The 20,380-nt window shown below is 34.7% G+C and overlaps 1 protein-coding gene across 1 annotated transcript in view; it reads right to left on the reverse strand.

Moving 5' to 3' along the window:
• Positions 1 to 926: 926 nt before the first annotated feature.
• The window catches only part of LOC111055288 (rap guanine nucleotide exchange factor 4), a 384,485-nt gene continuing 365,031 nt past the window's right edge, over positions 927 to 20,380 (reverse strand). The window contains exons 14-21 of the mRNA XM_039440978.1: positions 18,356 to 18,494; positions 16,240 to 16,462; positions 13,965 to 14,218; positions 11,602 to 11,727; positions 7,445 to 7,623; positions 5,164 to 5,393; positions 2,926 to 3,045; positions 927 to 1,512 (exon numbers count right to left, since the gene is read on the reverse strand). Of these exons, the coding sequence (XP_039296912.1) occupies positions 1,388 to 1,512; positions 2,926 to 3,045; positions 5,164 to 5,393; positions 7,445 to 7,623; positions 11,602 to 11,727; positions 13,965 to 14,218; positions 16,240 to 16,462; positions 18,356 to 18,494 (1,396 nt within the window). The 3' untranslated portion in view covers positions 927 to 1,387. The remainder of the gene's footprint in view (positions 1,513 to 2,925; positions 3,046 to 5,163; positions 5,394 to 7,444; positions 7,624 to 11,601; positions 11,728 to 13,964; positions 14,219 to 16,239; positions 16,463 to 18,355; positions 18,495 to 20,380) is intronic.

Consider the following 20,380-nt stretch of genomic DNA (forward strand, 5'->3'; position numbering starts at 1 on the left):
ACTACGCCTACGCCCCGTTTCGGAAAGCCAATTTTCTGACTCCAGCTGTTTAAAGTCTAGAACTTAGCTAAATCCCGAGCTCGGAAACCGGCGCTTAGAGTATAATCATAGAGAAGAGATAGAAGAAGATATACTGTATCATATTGTGTTGATACTGAATCATGGTAAGGTGATACTGTATCATGGTAAGGTGATACTGTATCATGTTGTTGTGATGATACTGTATCATTTATGGTGATACCATAGATAAAAGATAGCACAAGTAGATATCCAATGATATAGAACGTTTATGTAGAAAATGTCACTGATAACTCAAGCCGAAAGTCTTATATTCTGTGTAAAATAGGTAGAGACCCGGCTCTCCATCAGAGGAAATTACAGGGTTGCCAAATCGTGTAAAATTGCGCGTTTATGTTGCAAATCAATGTCACTGTTGACTCAAGCCCGAAAGTTTCATAGTCTGTGTAAAATGGATAGAGACTCGGCTATCCATTTGAAGAAATTTACAGGTTGCCAAATCGTGTAAAATTGCAACTTTCTCAAATTTTCAGTTAAACGTCAAAATTGGATGTGGAATATCATCCCCAATATTCTAGTAGTGCTAAAAGCGTTTTTGGGTTGAAGAATTAAAAGGAAATTTAACTTTTTTGATAAAATTCGAAACATCACAACAATTTGTTCTTCCTCTGATTATCACTTCTCTCAGAATCATGGGGCGTCGTAATGCGTGATAAAATTACATCAAAATAACGGGAAGAATGTCTTCTTTTTATCAGTGTCTTGATCATTTTCATCCGACCTGTTATTATTTTTTAATTAATGATTATGTTCGTCAATGTCGAGACACTTCGAGCAGAAAACATAAAATTTTCGACATGCTGGGAAACGTTTTCGTTTCAAAAGATAGGTGGGTGGTGAAAGCGAGAAAGTTTCTCAGAAATAATATTGAAATTACTTTTCCAACTGTCAAAAGTGGTCGGAAGATCGTAGTTTTTGTTCTCCAAGGAATTTAAAAGTTATGAGAAGTTTATACTGTAATTCTACTGAGACTTTGTAATGGAATGCATAGCATTTTACAGTACATACAAACTGTATGGTCGGAGCTATTTTTTCTGAAGCTATTTTTGGAGGTTTTCCCACAGCCTTCAGTGTGTTCTCTAACTGATTTTGAGGTGGGTTTTCCGAAACAATCAGCCGTATTGGCTCATAATTTTTTGTCTTTTGCAGTTTTAATATAATAAGATTCCTTTTGGAAACAAAGTATTCTGTTTTTCTCCACACGTGGATTGGAAATAATAATGACAGTCAGATTGGAGATTATTCAGTTTACAGGGGGTTTGATAACATTTCATTTCTCATACAAACTCTTTGGTCAAAGTTAATAAATTTAAGACCTCCTTGGTTCCAGTTTCTGAGAGAGTGATGTGAGAGTTCTTTGATTGTCAATGGTGCGCAGACAGGTCACATACGATTTAATTTCGGCTTCATTCTTGGGTGATGGTGGCTCAAGAACTGCAACAAAGTAAATAAATATATCTACAAAAAGAAATATCTTTTCAAAATAGATTGAAAAAATTACATTTGTAGAGAATGTGAAAGCACAAGTGAGCAGGCATATTACACAGAAAAGTACAGTATCATCAAAAAAATGTTTGGAAGAGGAGGAGGAATAGAAGGGCAAAGAGAAGAGAAGAAGAAAGAGCAAGAAAAAAAGGTCGAGTGAAAGAAGACGGAAAGGAGACAGTGTTGAATGAAAGGCATAGAGGATGAAAAAAGGGGTGAAGAAGGTGGAAAGGGAAAGAGTGGTAGAAGAAGAAGGCGGAGGAGGAAAGATAAAGAGAAGTGGAAAGTACGGAAAAGAATACGAATGAGAAAGAAATGTCAATAATAAGATGGACATGAAAAAAATCAATTTCCTCAGAAGAAGAAAATTTATTTCAATATTGGGCCCAATTCACTTTCATTTTTATTAAAATATTAATAACTTTTGTAAAAATTCCGACTGTAAGCTCTTTTGTTAGAATATTTACATTTCATGGTTTAAGTTAATTTATTGAGTAAAGTTAATTTAGTTGATTGCATCAAATAAATTATACAAATGGACTTTGATGGCAACTCCCAAAATAGAATTTTTCTCGGGAGTGTCTTCTCAATAGAATTATTTCTAGTAGTAATGTTGTGTTTGTAATGAATGCTTATTGAGAAATAAAATATTATTATTATTATTATTATTATTATTCACACTTGTTTCCTTATTTTCCGATCTTATTTTTTCCCCTTATCTATATACTTCCGTACTCACCACTTCTCTCCCCCTCCTCTTCCACCTTGTCCTTTCCCTCGCCTAGCTTTGTTTTGAAGGTAAACAACTAAAGATTACATCAGAATAGTTTGTCCAGTGCAAAACCGCCAACCACTGACTCTACTCAAAGTAAGTGATGGGAAGTTCAAGGAAAGCTTAATTCCAAAACATAGAGAACACATGAATTACAATTCATTTATATTTTATATTGATGTTGTTACGAAACACTTCATAATATCTCTGTTATAGTTAAACTACTTTGTTTAAAAAGTTTTTTTTTGGTTGAGTGTCATAGCTTCAACAGAGTTACATAGTTAGAATTTTCTTAGTTAGAACATTCTTACATAGCCTAGAATTTGTTCTAATTTTAAAAATGGAATGACAGAATCTCAAAGACTCAAAAAGTTTGATTTACGAGAACTACAGTACATACTATTATCAAAGAGGGAGAATATGAATATGAAACCTGGCTGAAGTATGACAATCGTAAGGCCCATTGACGGCCAAAATAATGATATATTCAGGTGAGGTGGACCTTCCCGCAAGGGACTCCCCATCAAAACAAAGCTATACAAAGTTTCTTTTCTATGAATATGAGGAATAGATTAAGAGAAAGTACTCACCTAAATGTCTACTCCGGCAATATCTCAACGTCCTCATAGTCTGAGCGATCATGTGCATTTTTTCGAAATTTATTAGTCCTTCCATTGTCGTCTTGTTGCCTTCGTGAGTAAATGTCATGTCTGCAAAAAAACAACACTTACTTAAAACTCTCTCTCATTTCAACCTCAAGCAAATTAGATTCGAATTAAACGAGCCGAGGGGTATTTTCGAATTACGTATACAACGGTGGAGTGTTAGGAATCAATTCAATTATAAAGTAGATTGGATTAGATTTTTATCATGTCCTGAACCTCCACGATAGTGGGCAGAGTATGGGTCAACATTCAACTTATATAGATAGAAAACACATAATAAAATGTATAGGTGTACCTCCTATCATGAAATAGAAGATAGATCAGAGGGAAACTGAAAGTTGGCAGTACTACCTTGAACAGAGCTGGGGAGTCAAAAATAATTGTCTTCCAAATTCTTCAACTTTGAATTAAAATTTTCAACTTTGCATTAATTGTCAACACTTTCAGCAGAAGGGTTAGAGATGCGCTCTTTTGCTATATTTACCTCCTAACTAGTCTCAAAGCAAAGTCAAAAATTGTGTTCCAGACATTCCCCTTAAATTTAATTGTCAAAAATGATCAATTGTTGTTAAATTGAAAACTTCACACCCAAAATTGAAGAAAGAAAGACATGATGTAGCGAAATAATACTACATATTACAGAGAATGTAATGCTCTACAAACCTACGATAAGCATTCATTTTCACAATGCATTGTTAGAGAGCTAAAAGCCTTGAAAGAGCAAAAAATTGGATGAAAACCTGTAGGTTAATTTAACATTTCCACATTTTCAAGATCGACAATCTCGGAATCTCTTAGCAATATCACAAAAATACACTGAACAAAACTTGTAGAGAATTTATCAAGCTTCATTTTTGAATGGTGAGTCTTGTCTGTTTAGCACATTGTTTCCAAGATATAATCGTTCAAGAAAAAAATTGAAAAATGCAACTTTTAAACCACCCTTGACCTTTTTCACAGGGCGTAGGGATGAGGACTTTTGATAATATGTTCACCTCTCAACTGGTCCCAACAAAGCTGCAAAGTCAAAACTAGTGTTTGAACTTTCCCTCCAAATTCATTTGCCAATTTTCGCTATAGTGAGGTCCAGGTTATAATGGCAGTGGAGAAAGATAAGGGAACAACGTTGCCGAACCTCTGTCTTGTCAATGCCTTCTATAGACGGTAGCTGATACAGGTTTATTGATGTCATATTAACTGTTCTTACTTGTTTAAAATAATCAATTCTATTTTATTAAGCAATGAATTTTTTTTCAATAATTTTATAACTTATTAACATAATTAAGATGGAATATTTTGTTTATTTATTATTAATTCTACATTGTTAAAAGACGATCTGGCAACAGAGCAAAGCGAGAAAGAGATACCGCTATCCGCTTTGTTGAATGATAGACAAGGATAGCAATACTAGAATAGCTAATCAAGCACTGCCATTATAACGTGGACCTCACTAATGCTAAAAATATACTCAACTATTTACTCATATAAATGAAATTTTTATTGTTCAGCTTTAATAATTGACTACCCTTCATATAATGTAATGCATATTATAATATGACATTCATGAAAAATAGTGAATATTAGCATACTTACACAAAATAATTATCAACTATTTCCACTAAAATTCTCAAAATATCTTCATTCTTTATTCTTTTTTACAATGAAGCACAGATGGGGAGAGAAAAACTAAGAATACCATGTACTATTTATAAAGTCCTAGACTTTAAACAGCTGGAGTCAGAAAATTGGCTTTTCAAAACGGGGCGTAGTCGCAGCTTTTATAACAGTAGTCTTAGTTTTTATTTTCTCATTTCTATGATTGGAAACGTTTTTCTTTGACGAAATTAGACATAATTCCTAATATCATCAAAATCCTAACATTATCTAACATCCTAAATAATTCAAAATAGCTGAAACTTTACACTATTTTCTCTCAATTTTTTTGTGTTCAATTTTCTAGTATTTCGAAATTTAACTCAAACGTGACTTTGACTATTACTGCGACTACGCCCCGTTTTGGAAAACCAATTTTCTGACTCCATCTGTTTAAAGTCTAGGTTTTAGCTAAATCCCGAGCTCGGAAACCTGCCCTAAAAGTCCAAATGTGGTTTTGTCTCAAAAGTAATGTGTTTTATCTATTTGAATTCTAAACAAGCAACTCACCTTTCAACAAAAGTGGCATGAAAGGTATAAGCGGAGCCTGCAGTTTCCCTACAGCCATCCTATAAGCTCTGTGGTTTTTGCTGGGATCAATCAATGCCTCCAGTTCGGTGAAGAGCTTCCTCGATTTAGAAGGCAGCTTCTCCCAGGTCAGACTCAGTCGAGACACTGCCACGTTGCTCAGTCCCATCACTATTGCGAAGAAAGCGTTCAGGTTTTGGAACTCCTTGCAACTGAGAAAGGATTGAAAACGAGGGGTTTCAGTGGAGCTTTCTATGTGGTAGACTCATTCACATTAAATATTGTCAACATTCTTCACATAATATGATCAATGAGACCTATTCAACCGGTGCTAACAGAATTTGAATTATTGAAAATTTATACTATACTATCAAACGAGCAATTTCTGTTTATATGTTTATATTTCACCGAATCTCGAAAACGGCTCTAACTATTCTCACTAAATTCAGAACATAATAGGTTTATGATATAAGAATTCGATTGCAATAGGACACATCCCTGGGAAAACTCGCTGAAGGACATTAATAGGATAATTATTATTCATCCTTGGAAAAACAGCTGAAAATAATTATTTCGTCGTCTGTTGATGATGGAAGTGAGTGAGCGAGTTCATATGTGTGGGACTGTGTCAAAATTATGACTCAGCTGTTGAACTTTTGTAATCATTCAATCAGGTACATAGTGCCGGTTGCAAAAAAGCCGGGTTATTTTCAATCCTGATCAATTCCAGTAGATCCATCTTTTTGAAATGGTCTTCACCGATTTGGTTCACGTGAAATTAATCAGAATTAAAATTTTACCGGCTTTTGTGCAAACTTCGTGAGGGAAATTTTTGCATTCGTCTGGGAATCAATCTCAATTTACTGTGATCAGATAGAACATTTCTGTATGAACCATGAATGTTATTATGATTTCTTCTTTCGTAATACATTTTTTAAGCATTTGTATTCCAGAGCGAAGCTCGGTCCCCGATATTTTTTAAAAAATAATTATCAATTTATTGTGAACATTCTTTGTACAATAATAATACTACTATATAATAATATATATAATAATACTTCCCATTGAACCGATGCTGGCAATTCAAAGGGAATTCCAGTACAAAAATATAGGTTATATTGTGGTATCGAAAATATTCAATAACAGTAATATTTATGGCATCAGTAGAATGATAAATATCACTCCTATGGTTGACTAAATATACTATTTCAGATTTTACATTATTAAATTATGGAAAAGTTTCATAGTATTAGAGTTTATTACGTGATATTATAGCTGAAAAAACACCCGATATTACGTTATTAATTTTGAATGGAAACGACTTGTCAAATTCGATACCTGATGATGATGAATATGCTGAATAAATTGAATCATTCACTCAGTTTAGGATAGTGTGGGTGATACACAAAAAGGATCAAAATACAGTATAATAAGTTAACCATATTAGACTAGATCATGTGATAGAGTTAAAAATCTACGTACTTAATGTGCATTGCAGAGATGGGTAGATGAAGGAGGGGTGGAGGAGCAGGTGGATGTGGATGAGGGGGTTGAGGAGTGGATGGTGGAGGAGGACGAGGAAGAGTGAAAGGAGGAGGATGAGAAGGAGGAAGGAGATGGGGGTGAGGAGAAAGAGCAAGAGGTAGATGTTGAAGAGAGGGAGAAAAAACCAGGAGAAGAGAGAGGAAGAGGGATAGGAGTGAGTGAAGATTGATTGATTGAGTACTTTATTTATGTAGATTACAATATATACTGGCTTATACACTTATATACAATAGCTTACAATACAGCAACATTATAGATGAATTTACATAATATAGACTAAGAAAGTGATTTTTGAACTGCATATGATAAGAAGAAAGCAATTAATTATAGCTATAGATAATATCATAATATTGTTATGTATCTACATAAATTGGCGGAGCTTTGGACATATCAATGTCCATTCTTCGGAAAGAATATTAAAAATATCCTCCCCACTAACTCTCTACCAAAAAAGAGGGAGAAGTGAAAGGAGGAGAAGAGGAAGAGGAGAAGGAAGAAGAAGAAGCAGAAGAAAAGTGAAAGAAGAATGAGGAGAAGGTTTAGGTGGAAAAAGAGGAGAATGAGAATGAAGAGAAGGAGAAGGTGAGAGACGATGTGGAGGAGTTAATCGAACAGTGGAGGAGAAAAAAAGAGCAATGAAATAACGAGAAGAAGAATATGTAGAAGAAAGGAAACTCACTCTGAGTGAATTTTTACTCTATAGATTCGAAATACTCACTATAAGGCTAGCTTGATGAGTTTCCTCAGCACTTGAACTCTTTTACTAAGACTCTGAGTGAGGCATAACTCAGTGATCACCCAATACTGGATCTCGTTGAATCGTCTCAGAAAAACATCCAAATTCGCGGTTATTTGGTTGAATCTGTGTCTGCCAAATGTCTGATACACCAGCTCATACTGAAAAACATAACACACGATATTTTTCCGATTGGTTTTTGCTAGTTGTGAGAAGTTATTGATACTGCAAGATTGTAGCTTTCATAGTGAGGTTCACGCAGGCACGGCCCTAGGGACTTTGCCGCCCTGGGCGAGATCGGCAACCGCCCCCCCCCCACCACAACTTCTAAAAGTATACTGCCCAATTGTTATCGTTGAGCGATCGCGCCATTCGCACCACAGAGTCTCAGTAAACTCTAAATATCTAATAATGAAATATGTACTAATTATGAGTCCTAAGTGTAAATTGCACATTTTAAAATTATTTTTGTTTCAAACTGTTTTATGTTTCTGGTTGCAGGTATATTTTTTATAAGCCGACTTGAAAGTTTACCCGAAGGTTATCAGCTGTTTAAGTTACAATTTATCGACATTTAAACAAATTTGACAAATTAATATAAATATAGGGGAACAGTAACACAAAATATCTGTGTTCGGAATATTTTTATGTTCGGAACAGATCCGGTACACAATAAGAAAACAGGTATAGTTTGGTAATAGTGGTGATATTATCAAAGTTTTTCGATTTTTATATTATCAAGCTATCGAAATGAAAAATGTTTTCTCCGGAAACATTTTTTCCAATCATTACTTTTTGGAATATTAGCGCCTTAAATTTAAATTTTTGGGACAGAACATTTCAAATTCGGTAAGAGATAAGTCCATGAGATTTAAAGGAAAATTCTTCATGTTATTATTGATTGAATAAAACAATAAAATTTTGAAAATATCAATTCTTGAGAAAGTTATTCAATTTACTAAAAATTACCATAAATAAAGTTTAGTTAGTTATTTTTGGGCATTTTTGTTTTATTCAATGAACAATATCATGAAGAATTTATCCATCAAATCTCATGGATTTATCTTGTACCGAATTTGAAATGTTCTGTCCTACTTAACTTGCTAAGTAATTGAAACTACAATTTCTACAACACAAGTTTGTTCAATACACCTGTTGAATTAAGTAGAACTCGTCTGACCTTTGCATGGGAAAACTTCTTCACCAATTCTTCAAGCTGGGGACTTGGCTATTTTATGTTCCCTAGACTACTCAGACGTTCCTCAGACATTGTTGATTTTAGAAGGGTCTTCATTAGCTCGAGTTTGGAAAAGCTTCTTATATAATTTTACTATTTACATTTAATATTATAAATTTATTATTTATTTATATTTAAACATTTTCCATTCTTAAAAACTTGTCACCCCACAAGTCTGCCGCCCTGGGCGGCCGCCCGGTCAGCCCACCCCTGGGGCCGGCCCTGGGTTCACGCTATAATGGTAGTGGAGAAAGATAGAAGAACAACGTTGCCGATCCTCTGTCTTGTCAATGTCTTCTATGGAGGGTAGCTGATACAGGTTTATTGATGTAATATTGTAATGTTAACTGTTCATTCTCGTTTAAAATGATTAATTATATTTTAATAAGCAAGAATAAGCTATTTATGTATTAAGAGCGTAATGCGCGACTTTATCGCTCGTGCAAAACAGTTTTGCAAGAGCGATAAAGAAGCATTACGTGCGAATTACGTACAAAATGTTTTCTACAACTGCCCAAACCTGTGAAATTACTTATATCGGCGGAGTTACAGCTGTAATCAATCAGCTGTGCTCAATAGTGAGTTGTGTTTTTCTGGCTCTGAATTTTGTAAAATAGCTCCAATTTTCCAATTAATGATGATTTGAGTGTGATATTTTTGTTTTTTATTGTTTTCAACCGTCAAAATTTGAAAATCTTACTTTTCGTTGTTTTTGAGTGAAAATGGACTAAATTTTAGTAAAGTGAAATCATAACCCTATTTTGGACTTTTAGAGTGTTACCTAAATTTGGGAAAGGAATAGTACAAGAAGTATCCTTAGTTTTTCTTCCCCAATCAGTGCTTCCATAGAGAAACAATAGCTTGAGTAGATATCCCATGGTATAGGGCGTTTATGTCGCAACTTTTACTGTTATCTCAAGCCGATTACTATCGATTATTGTAGATTTTTACTGTTTTGGATGGGTGAGAGTGTATGAACGGCACAATATGAGAGACTAACATTGTCACATAGCTTCACGGGAGAGAACTACGTGGACTATCAGCTTGAGATAACAGTAAAAGTTGCAACATAAACGCCCTATACCATGGGATATCTACTCAAGCTATTATTTCTCTATGGTGCTTCTTTGTAAAAAATATAAATAAATAAAGTTACAGTTACCGACTTTTTAGGTTAAGATTTGACCTTTTGGCGAGCTGCTTACCATCAGCTGATTGGCGAGCGTAAAGAAACTCTTCTGCGCAAGCGCGAATGATTTGCGAGAGTAAAGAAAATTTACAGCGCATGCGCGGATGGTTAACGAGCGAAAAAGTAGATTCTCCTCCGAAATAAGCTGTTTTACGAGGAGAATTGAGTATGTAAATTCTTTTTTTACGCGCAGTTGTAGAAAAATTGTATTTTTCAATAATTTTATAATGAATTTTCATAATGTGGATGGAATATTTGTTAATTAATTATTAATTCTACATTGTTGAAAGACAGAGCAAAGAGAGAAAGAGATAGCGCTATCTGCTTTGTTGAATGATAGACAAGGATAACAATACCATTGCTAATTGAACACTACCATTATAACGTGGACCTCACTATAGCTATAATACATGATCTTAGCTATACATTGATTGTGTTTTCAATGCTATTGGTGATATCTTGCCGATTATCCTTCCTGTGAGTGTGGTGAGATACAAACTTGGGCCACATTCTTCAGACATGTCCATCAAGAAGGACTCCAAAGATTGATTTTAATGCATCAAGATTATGCTATACTTTTGCTGAACAATCTTGACTGTCAAACTCAACACCTTATCACAAAATTTTCATTTTCATTGTTTACCATACCCATGATATTAGTACTTGTCCCTGTGTGCAAACTGCTCGAAGAGTATAATTTGTCTTGGAATTTACATTTTTTTAGAATCATAATAATATGTAAATCTTTTGATCGACCACGCACAGTTCTCTCAGGAGTGGCATACTTTATTTTTTCAAACTTTAATACATACAATATCTTTGTTTATTTTGTTGATTTGGAAAACAATTATTTCTTTAATTTTATTACTAGCCGTCAGGCTCGCTTTGCTCGCCATATCCGTCTAGACAGGGGGTTCCGCCCCCTGGACCCCCGACTGGATCGTCCAAAAATGAGATCAGCGGGCTCGCTTCGCTCGCCTGCATTTTTCATCTGAGCATGCTTCATTCCATCAGAAAGTCAAAGTACTTCCTCGCTCGATCAATCACCGATTAATTAATTATTTAGTGCAGGTTGGAAAACTTCGTTAGGATATTATGAGAATTATTGTACTCCATCTAGCCTTTAAAACTTTCCCACCTTACCTAAGCCTGTGTACTAAGTTTTTGAGTATATTTCCATCAATTATAGAAAAAGGTGAGAAAACGCAAAAAACGCTGGAAAAACGCAGTTTTTGTGGCGTATCTTTTACGTTATTTAAAATTCTTTCTAACACAACATTATTACACCCTTGCTTAGCTCCTGTAGTAAATTTGAACAATTTCTGTTCATTTGTCCTCGATAAATCTGAGAAAAAGCAAAAAAAAAAAAAAAACACTGGAAAAACGCAGATTTTGGGTGTACCATATCTTTGGCTTTATTTCAAATTCCTTCTAACACAACATTATTACACGCTAGATTAGCTTCTGTACTAAATATTTGAACAATTCCTGTTCATTTGTTCTCGATATATCTGAGAAAACACTAAAAAAACGCAAATTTTGGGCGTATCTTTGGAAATTTTCCCAAATCTGTTCTTAGTGCGCCTCTAAAGGGCCAACTGAACATACCTACCAAATTTGAATGATTATGGTCCGGTAGATTTTTAGTTCTGCGAGTGAGTGAGTCAGTCAGTCAGTCAGTGAGTGCCATTTCGATTTCATATATAGATATACCTCGTGTATACTCCAGAAGAGGTCCCAGTCGAACTGCGTCATATGGTAAGCCAACTCCTTGGAGCTGAACGTTTCAACATCCATTTCAACCGCCTCCGTGGGGCTCTCCTGCTCTGCTATCAGCGTCTGCAAAATAAATACAATAATTGAATTCTGTTCAAGTTAACAGAATACTCCAAACATTCAAACAACTTTGAATACTTTGGATTTTGAATACTCTGAATAGACTATGAAAATAAAGGCCATATCTGGTATGAAGATACAGAATTACCGTACAATGGAAAGAAGTAGTAAGAAGAAAGAAAAATGTAGGATAGAAAAATTCGGACAAAAAAGATGGCCTGGTTGCACAAAAGCGTGTTGAATTTCAACTGTGATTAAGTGCTAAGCAAAGACGACTTCCACTTCTCTGATTGGTTCTCGTGACATTTAACCATCATCATATTTATTCATCCAATGTGTACATCATTGAGATGATAGGGAGATGAAAAATTAGTTGATCTTGTGCTATTTCTCTCCCAAATTTAGATAGAGTTCACCGGGGAGGTAAATAGACTTTTGTGCAACCGGCCAAAGAGACTGAAGTAATACCTGACTGTGCACATCCTATATATATAATATTGAACCTACATATTATATAGATCCTATAGGATACATGAAATATCTTGTATTAGAAGAACACAGTCAAGATTATTATGGAACGGAGAGAGCTTCAGCTTTCTCTCTAAATCTTCAGATTTAGGAAGAGATGGTAGAGAATGAAATAAGAAATGAGGGATTAGTGAAACAAGAAGTAGATGGGGTGGAGGAGCGAAGATAGTAGAGGAGGTGAAGATTGAAGAAGGAGGCGGAGAAAGAGAGGATGATATTATAAAGTTTTGGTTCGAAAGACGGTGGCCATGATGGAAAGAACATATAAAATCACAAAGAAGAATGAAACAATCAAGAATGAAGAATGTAATAGCGCGGGAGTTGCTCTGGTTGTATGTACAGAGTTGGGCAATGAAAGTATGATCTGAAAACTGTATGAAAAGAAAGTATAAAGTATGAACAGAAAACTCCAATTCCCATACACAAATGTTCCCTCCACGGTAGTTGAGACAAGGTCATCTCTTGCAAGATACTCCATCATCAATAGGGGTATTCACAATGTTGGAGTTAGCTGGGCAAGTTGAGCTATTCGCTAACTCCTGCTATTTGCTAAGTTTGTGATAACTAAATGTTAGTATGTTAGAAAAGATTAGCAGACGAGATATAGCAGATAGCGCAGGTTTAAGTCCGCTAACTCTAGCTAGAACTGTTAAAAAGGCGGCCATATTTGTTTTGGTCATATTTGGTAGCAAAAGTGAGGTTATAATCTTTGGGTTACACAAATTATCCCCTTGGATCGCTATTGCAGTTAGCTTATAGCAAGGTCTATAAAATACAGGTCATGACACTCGTGTTCCTTATGGAGCGACCATCATGTGGGGTCTTTATGACAGAACATTTGAAATATTCCAATCTGCTCATAACAGAATCATGCATTATGCTTTTTAGAAACAATATTCTGGTTCAGATAATATGTGAATTCAGGTTTTCGATCTTTTAAAAATGAAATTTCAATAATAAAAGGTTCAATAAATCATTATTAAAAATTGTCTTTATTCTTGTAACTTTTCATGATTCATAAGGCATTGCATTGGGCCAAAAGACAAACCTCAAAAAGAGTTTGAAGTTCCCAATCGAAAAATCAACAATTCAGTTTCTAGTTGGAATCTAAATATTATTATTCTGTGAGGAGAATTTATTTTACAATTCAAAGCCGAGCAATATTCCTCGAACAATATAACAAAATTAACACATCATGTTGTTCAAAGTTTATTGATAACAGCTTATAAATTTGAAAATTGATGAACTAGAGCCCCATAAAATGGCGGTTTTGCAATGCATCACGGGATTGTGCTGTCATGGCCTGTATTTATAGACCTTAGCTAATAGCAGTTGGTTTTAGATGAGGCGTTCACAATCCAGAGCTATCAAATAGCACTTTAGCTGGCTATAACAACATTGTGAATACCCCTTATGTTTCACAATGTGCTTAAACAAATAGGATGCCATTGTTCAATAATCGAATCTACTACAATTTTCAACTTTCTAATCATTGAAATGGCATCTTGAAGATCAAATTTAAGTTTCGTTTGAAATGGTTGTACAAAATAGAAAAAAGTTTATTTTTTTTCAAAAATGGATGTGTAACTGCGGCTGTTGCGAATTATCGATACTTCATTGCCCAAGCTTTTGTGATGGTATTAAGAAATTGATCTTGAATTCGAAGATAAGATTGTTATCGCATAGCAAAGCATCTGGATGTTTGCACCCACCAGAGCATCTAGATGATCCCTGAGGCTGACAAAGAGCCTTCCATTGAGAGTGAGCGAAGTAGCAACGGCCACCTGGGAATCTCTGAACGCACACCTCTCTCCCGTCGACTTCAGCTCCACCAACACGAGGTCTTCGCGCGGATACTTGAGACCCAGCTTGTCAGCTGCACTAACCTTCAGCTGTTCAGCTGTCGACGCAACCGGGAAGCGGAGCGTCACATACGTGTGATCCGCGCAGTACACTCTGAAAATTACTGTAATAAACATTTGCTATTAGAATTGATTTTTGTCATACCATAGTCAAGTTGTTTGACAAGTGCATTTGTAAGGGTACAAACACACTAAAAGATAGATAGATAGATACTAGTAGTTCTGTGAACAGTAGATCTCACGCAGTATTCTCATTCATAAGGACCTGTTTGAAACTATTAGACCTTATTGGAACAATAATATATACCTTATGGAAATACAGCAATAGACTGGCTTCTCCACACATCTGTGTAATCACTTGTCAGCTGATTTATGATGAATAATTTTATAGTCTGATTTTTACTCCAATATTGGCGTATGAAGAAGGCTCCTTTTTCCTTTTATATTATCCTTGAATTGCAAAATTTCCAAAAACCTTGTATATACGTCGATGCGCAATTAAAAAAGGAACATACCTGTCAAATTTCATGAAAATCTATTACCGCGTTTCGCCGTAAATGCGCAGCATATAAACATTTAAACATTAAGAGTAATGCCAAACCGTCGACTTGAATCTTAGACCTCACTTCGCTCGGTCAATTAAATTATTTAATTATTTAATTTATTAAATTAATAATTTAAGTCTCTCATTCTCAGTTTACAACTTTACAAAAAGCGATGTGGGCGAAGTTGAGGCAATAAGAGCCCCCTCTTCCACTTAACCCACCATGTTATTGGATACATGAAAAAATATACCTTAATCATACAACATTTTACAAATGGAACTAAAATATTCATTACAATTCAAATAAAGCAACTAAATTGATACCTAAAATTATAAATCATTTGAATGAAAAGAAAAGTAAATTTGTTCAATACATGTATTTCTTTGTCCGATTCAACAGACCACGTTTAAACATGTTATTTGCAATAGAAAGATCTAGAACAGTGCAACATACAAATTATTGTTTCCTTCAACGAACATTGCGCCTGTACAATAGTTTAAACCCGATTCTTGACCCATTTAGTGATAATTTACGCAAATTTTGTTTTAAATCTATGCAAGCTCTTCAATTTTAACTGTCACATTATTTTGCAGACCTTCAATATATTCTTCCTTTCATTTTTCCCCCGTTCTTTTTTTCATCAAATTTTTCGTTTCCTTCATTAAGTTTTTTTTTCAATTTTTAACATGTAGTACTTAATTATAATCAACTTTTTTCTAACTATCTTATCTTCTTTCAAGCATCTTCTTTCTGTTTTCTTAATCAAGTTTTATTTTGCTTTTTAATTTCAAGTTCTTAATAATATCATTTCTAAATCATTTGTGTCATACTTTTTGTTTAAATGAGGTTTGTTTTGGCGTTTAGCTGTGAACCTCTTCGTGTTGTACTTTTTTCATGTAATGTATTCTCAATAAATAAACTAAAAACAAGGAAACTTCATAGTGAATGAATCACAATTAAACAAATATCCACACACACTCACACACACGAGAGCGGAGCGGAGAGGAGCGTGGCGTGGCGTGGTCAGAGCGTTCATGATACACACAGGAAGCGTCTGAGCGTCAAGCGTCAAGGGCCTAGAAAATGGCGTTGTCTAAAGTTTGCACGGACATTACTTTGTGAGAATAATTACTTGAAGTATTGGATATTGGCTGAGACTCAGTGTGTTCAGCACGGGAAAAAAATATGAACCAATGAACAATGCAAAATTTCAAGTAAATCAGTTGAGTAGTTCAGGGCAAAGGCTAAAAAGCACTTTCTACTGGTGATATTATTTCCAAAGATTCTAGATTCATATGCTATCAACATATTAAAATGGAGAACTCTTCTCAAGAACTTATTTTTCTGATATTTACTTATCAGAGATATGAGCGACTAAAGTTTACATTTTTAAGACAAATCATTTCAAATACGGTAAGAAATAAATCCATAAAATTTTGAGGATAAATTCTCCATGTTGATTGGATAGAACACACATTTTCTGAAAATATCAATTTTCGAGAAATTTATTCAATTTACAAAAAAACATCTACTAACATACTATGTTGATTGATTAAAAATTTGATTGCTATGAGTCTTACTGTCATCTGAGGGACGTATGACTTTCCTAGGCTTAGCATTGGGTGGCGATGCAAAGAGGCTGATTGGCTGTCCACCAGGGGGGAGTTTCCACTTCTGACCAATGGTGGCCTGTCTTTCTTCCTGGTGTCTCCTCAGTCTGGACATCACGTGATGGATCAGGTTGGCGTCCTCTAACAGGCCGTCCCATTGGAGACAGTCTTCATCTACGTCTACTGCTAGTTCCTACAAATAAGAGAGGATAAAATTCAATGAATTCATTCATAATCTTACTAGTTCCCACACAGATATCGAGAAGGAAAATGTAAGATATTTATATCACAATTGAGCCACATGAATAAAGTTGAGCATTTGCTTATACTTCTAAAATATTGAGCATATGCTTCATTTTCTGTGACTAAACGTGAGCAAAACCTTTTGCTCATACTCATAAATAGTTATTTGTATATCTAGAGTGAAAAGTACTGTTTTTCTCCCTGAGGGAAAAGTTTGAAGCCCGATGCGAAGCCGAGGGCAACAATTTTCCAGAGGGAGAAAAAAACATTCTTCACTCGTTTTGTACACAACATTTTTCCTCTGCCTACATTTTTATAAAAACTGCAAATAAAATAATTTTAAAAAACGTACGTGACCAAACAATGTGTTACAACATAATCTAAAAAGTAAACAGAAACAGCTGGCTTGTAATCACAGTTCTCCGCCGACAGCGCTATCTGTCGGCAAAAAATGTAACAACAGTGGCCGCCCAACTACAGCTATGATGAAGTTCCCGTTTCAAATTTGATCAGTTAATGAGGAATATTAGTTAGTTGACTGGTATTTTGAATAACATGGAATAAAAAAAAAATTTACATTTTATTAGTATAGTGATATGAAGTTTGTAATAATTTTAGCATACAAACATGAATTTCATATATTGATCAAATGACTGGTTGAGGTATTGAATTTAGTTGGTTCAATGACTACTCTATATGCTTCCTCATCTGAGCTTAGACCTTCTAACCTATTTCAAATGTACGTTTTTAAAATAGAGATGCTTCCCATGTTATTTTAATGGAGTCACTTTTACGCTCTAGAGAGTTTTCCTGTTTTTTCTGCCCGAGAGCGAAAAAGTGACACTTTAGTATTATGTTCCAGGGAGTAAAGTAAGCAATTTAGACAGGAGGTGGAGGAAAAAATATTTTGAGCATTTGCTCAAAGTAAAGCTTATGCTCAAAATTGTATGAATAAACTAGAGTATTTGTTCAACTTTTGAAGCAAATACTTCAAAAAAAGGGAGTCAAGTCCAGAGCAGCTTTTGACCTTTTGCTCATAGTGAAATGGCTCAACTAATTCGTGTGAGGAAGAAGAAACTGTACGAGATACGATCACAACCAATAGTTGAAAACTATAAAACTCTTTTCAGATTCAACCATGATATATATCACCATTATTCCTACAAAATAATTAATACAAAAGATACCTATTGGATGGAGTTCTAATGAGGCAGAGCCCTAGTTGTCATGTTACTTCTATTTTCCCCGCCATCACAGAAAATGAAATGAGCATTTAAGAAGATGAGAGTGTAGACGATTATAAAAAGGCTACTGAGATTATAAGAATATGCTGAAGATTATTATAGAGATGACATTTTCTACGCTATTATTTCAAAATTCAGAACTCAACTAACCTAATACTGAATTCATATATAGAGAACAGAGCAGACGACCAAACACAAGCGGGAAAAAAATTGTAGTTTTTTGTCAATGATGGTTGATGCAGTGACGCATGCCAATCGATCAGGATTGCAAAAACCTTTTCTTGACTTTCCACTGCTTTCAACTGACTTATTATCAGCTTCATTTTGAGCGAGTTCCCCAGCTGGGGGACTGTTCAGTTCATTCCATTTATTCCTTCTTTACCAATTAATTTTCCATAAGCTTGTTTTTCAACATTTTGGCATGAGTATTCACCCATTTATTTGATGCCAGACAGGAGACTCGTTAGTTTATTTTATTAATCCATATTCCACCAATTAATTTTCAATTAGCACGTTATTGATATCTCAGTATTGATATCTACTCATGTATATTGTGTGTTTAGTATTTTAGAATAATTTTTCATGATTAATTGGCTTACCTCAAGGAAATTTTGAGCATGATGGTCATCAAAAACTGGAGTCCTGATTGTCAACACCCATCGATAGACGAACTGTATGACTCGTCTTTTCGAAGTCAAGATGAACTCCTGGTCGTGCTTGCTTGGGTCTGCCTGATAGGTAAACATATTAGTCAAGGAAAATACTCATGAATGATTGAGCAAACTATACTCTGTACAAAATTACTTCCTACTTGGGATGGACATGCGCAACAGAGAAAGCATAAAGCGGCCAGCGTTATCCAACTTCTGGTGACTGTTTATGTGTTCATGCTACACATGCGAAGTTTCCTGTCTGAAAGCAGTCAGACGACTGACGAATTGGCAACTGCGCTTCTACCTATGACTCCATTAATTACTGTAATTGGCTGATCTCCCTCCATTTCTCTGCACCGCATATTCCTCCAAGTCAGAAGTAATTTTGTACGGACTATAGTGTTGGAGAAAGGTTGATGCTCATCTGTTCATACTCTCCCTCTTATAACTGCCATTTTATTTATTTATTTATTATGCTAGCACAAACAATACAATGATTGGGAAAGAAAAAAACAGGCTATTACTCAAAACTTGACAGAGAACAATGGTTATGTCCATTTCAACACCAAATCACAATCTGAAAATATAAATTAGAATGAAACAAACTATTTAAAATTAGGATAGATTGATAATATAACTTTTCTAAAAACATGGAACAAACTTTAAATTCACAAAATAAAGATTAAAAATTATAACTATATAAATTTTTTAAAAATTAACACTTGACACAGAGATGTTGTGGAATTTCTTAATATTGAGGTGAAATTAAAAGATATTGTCAATTCCACATAATTTATTTGAGTCCAAACTAGTTTCTATGCACTTGGCATCATCATCGGTGGTAGACTGATCGACAAGTGCATCGAAACTTGTTTGTACTCAAATAAATTATGTGGAATTGCCATTTCACCTTAAAACGTTTTACTCATTTTAATATAAGGTATCTCCCCCATATCTTCGTCTCTGAGCTACGATATTAGCTGTTATGAACTTCTATTTCCTATAAGCTTTTTTCCTTAAATTCTATTGCAGTAGATCGCTCGTTTCGCACCTATTTAAGAACAATTTTTTATATAATATTATCAGTAAGTTATAAACTTAAGGGAAAGGTTTCAGTTTGTGAAGATCTCAGTTCATCAAGTCGGCTATTGACCATTTTTGAGATACTGGATGAGACAATTTGGAAGTTGATCTGTTTAGTTCGTCAAATCTGACGGTATCAAGTTTCCGTTGCAGGCTGATACACAGTCAGCTACACCTTTGCCTACTAGTTAGGGCTAGGGAGAAGTTAGTTGAAGGTAAGACTTGGGGCTAAGTTTATTCCTCATTAATTTACTAATTTGAGCCATCTAAATTTAAAGTTTATTTTGAACTAAAATTGTAGCGAAATTGTTCATGTGAAAGACTGACCCTATCTTGGTATGTGTCACCTAAATTTGGAAGAAAAATAGCACAAGGATTGCCTTATTATTTTATCTACCAATGTTATTACATAAGTGTCATTTGTATCGTAAATGGATAGATAAGAAATAGAATAAATGAATGAATATAAAGAAAAATGAAAATCTTAGTACCCTTTTTGAATTATTTTATCACAACATGTTTCAACATTGATGCCATTTTCAAGTGATAAGAAGTAAATAAATAAATACCGTTGAAAGATTCTCATTTCTGATCATATGTTAGTGTATTCATATTATTTTATGGATGAGGACTGTGAATATAGACTAAATGAATATGTTCGTAACAATTGATAATTTTAGAATTGAATATAAATGATAGTTTATCAACGGAACTCTCTGAAAACAGAAGGAACTTGACGAACTGGGAACTGGACGTACTGAAGTTGCCCACCCGGGATGATGCTTGATCAACTGAGACCTTGAGACCTCGAGATGAAGTGGATGTCATCCTTCAACTCAGGCGTGGATCCAGGACTCTATCCTGGTGGGAAGGGGGTGTCCCAGTTCA

This window comes from Nilaparvata lugens, chromosome 14 (assembly GCF_014356525.2).
Source record: "Nilaparvata lugens isolate BPH chromosome 14, ASM1435652v1, whole genome shotgun sequence".
Lineage (NCBI taxonomy): Eukaryota > Metazoa > Arthropoda > Insecta > Hemiptera > Delphacidae > Nilaparvata > Nilaparvata lugens.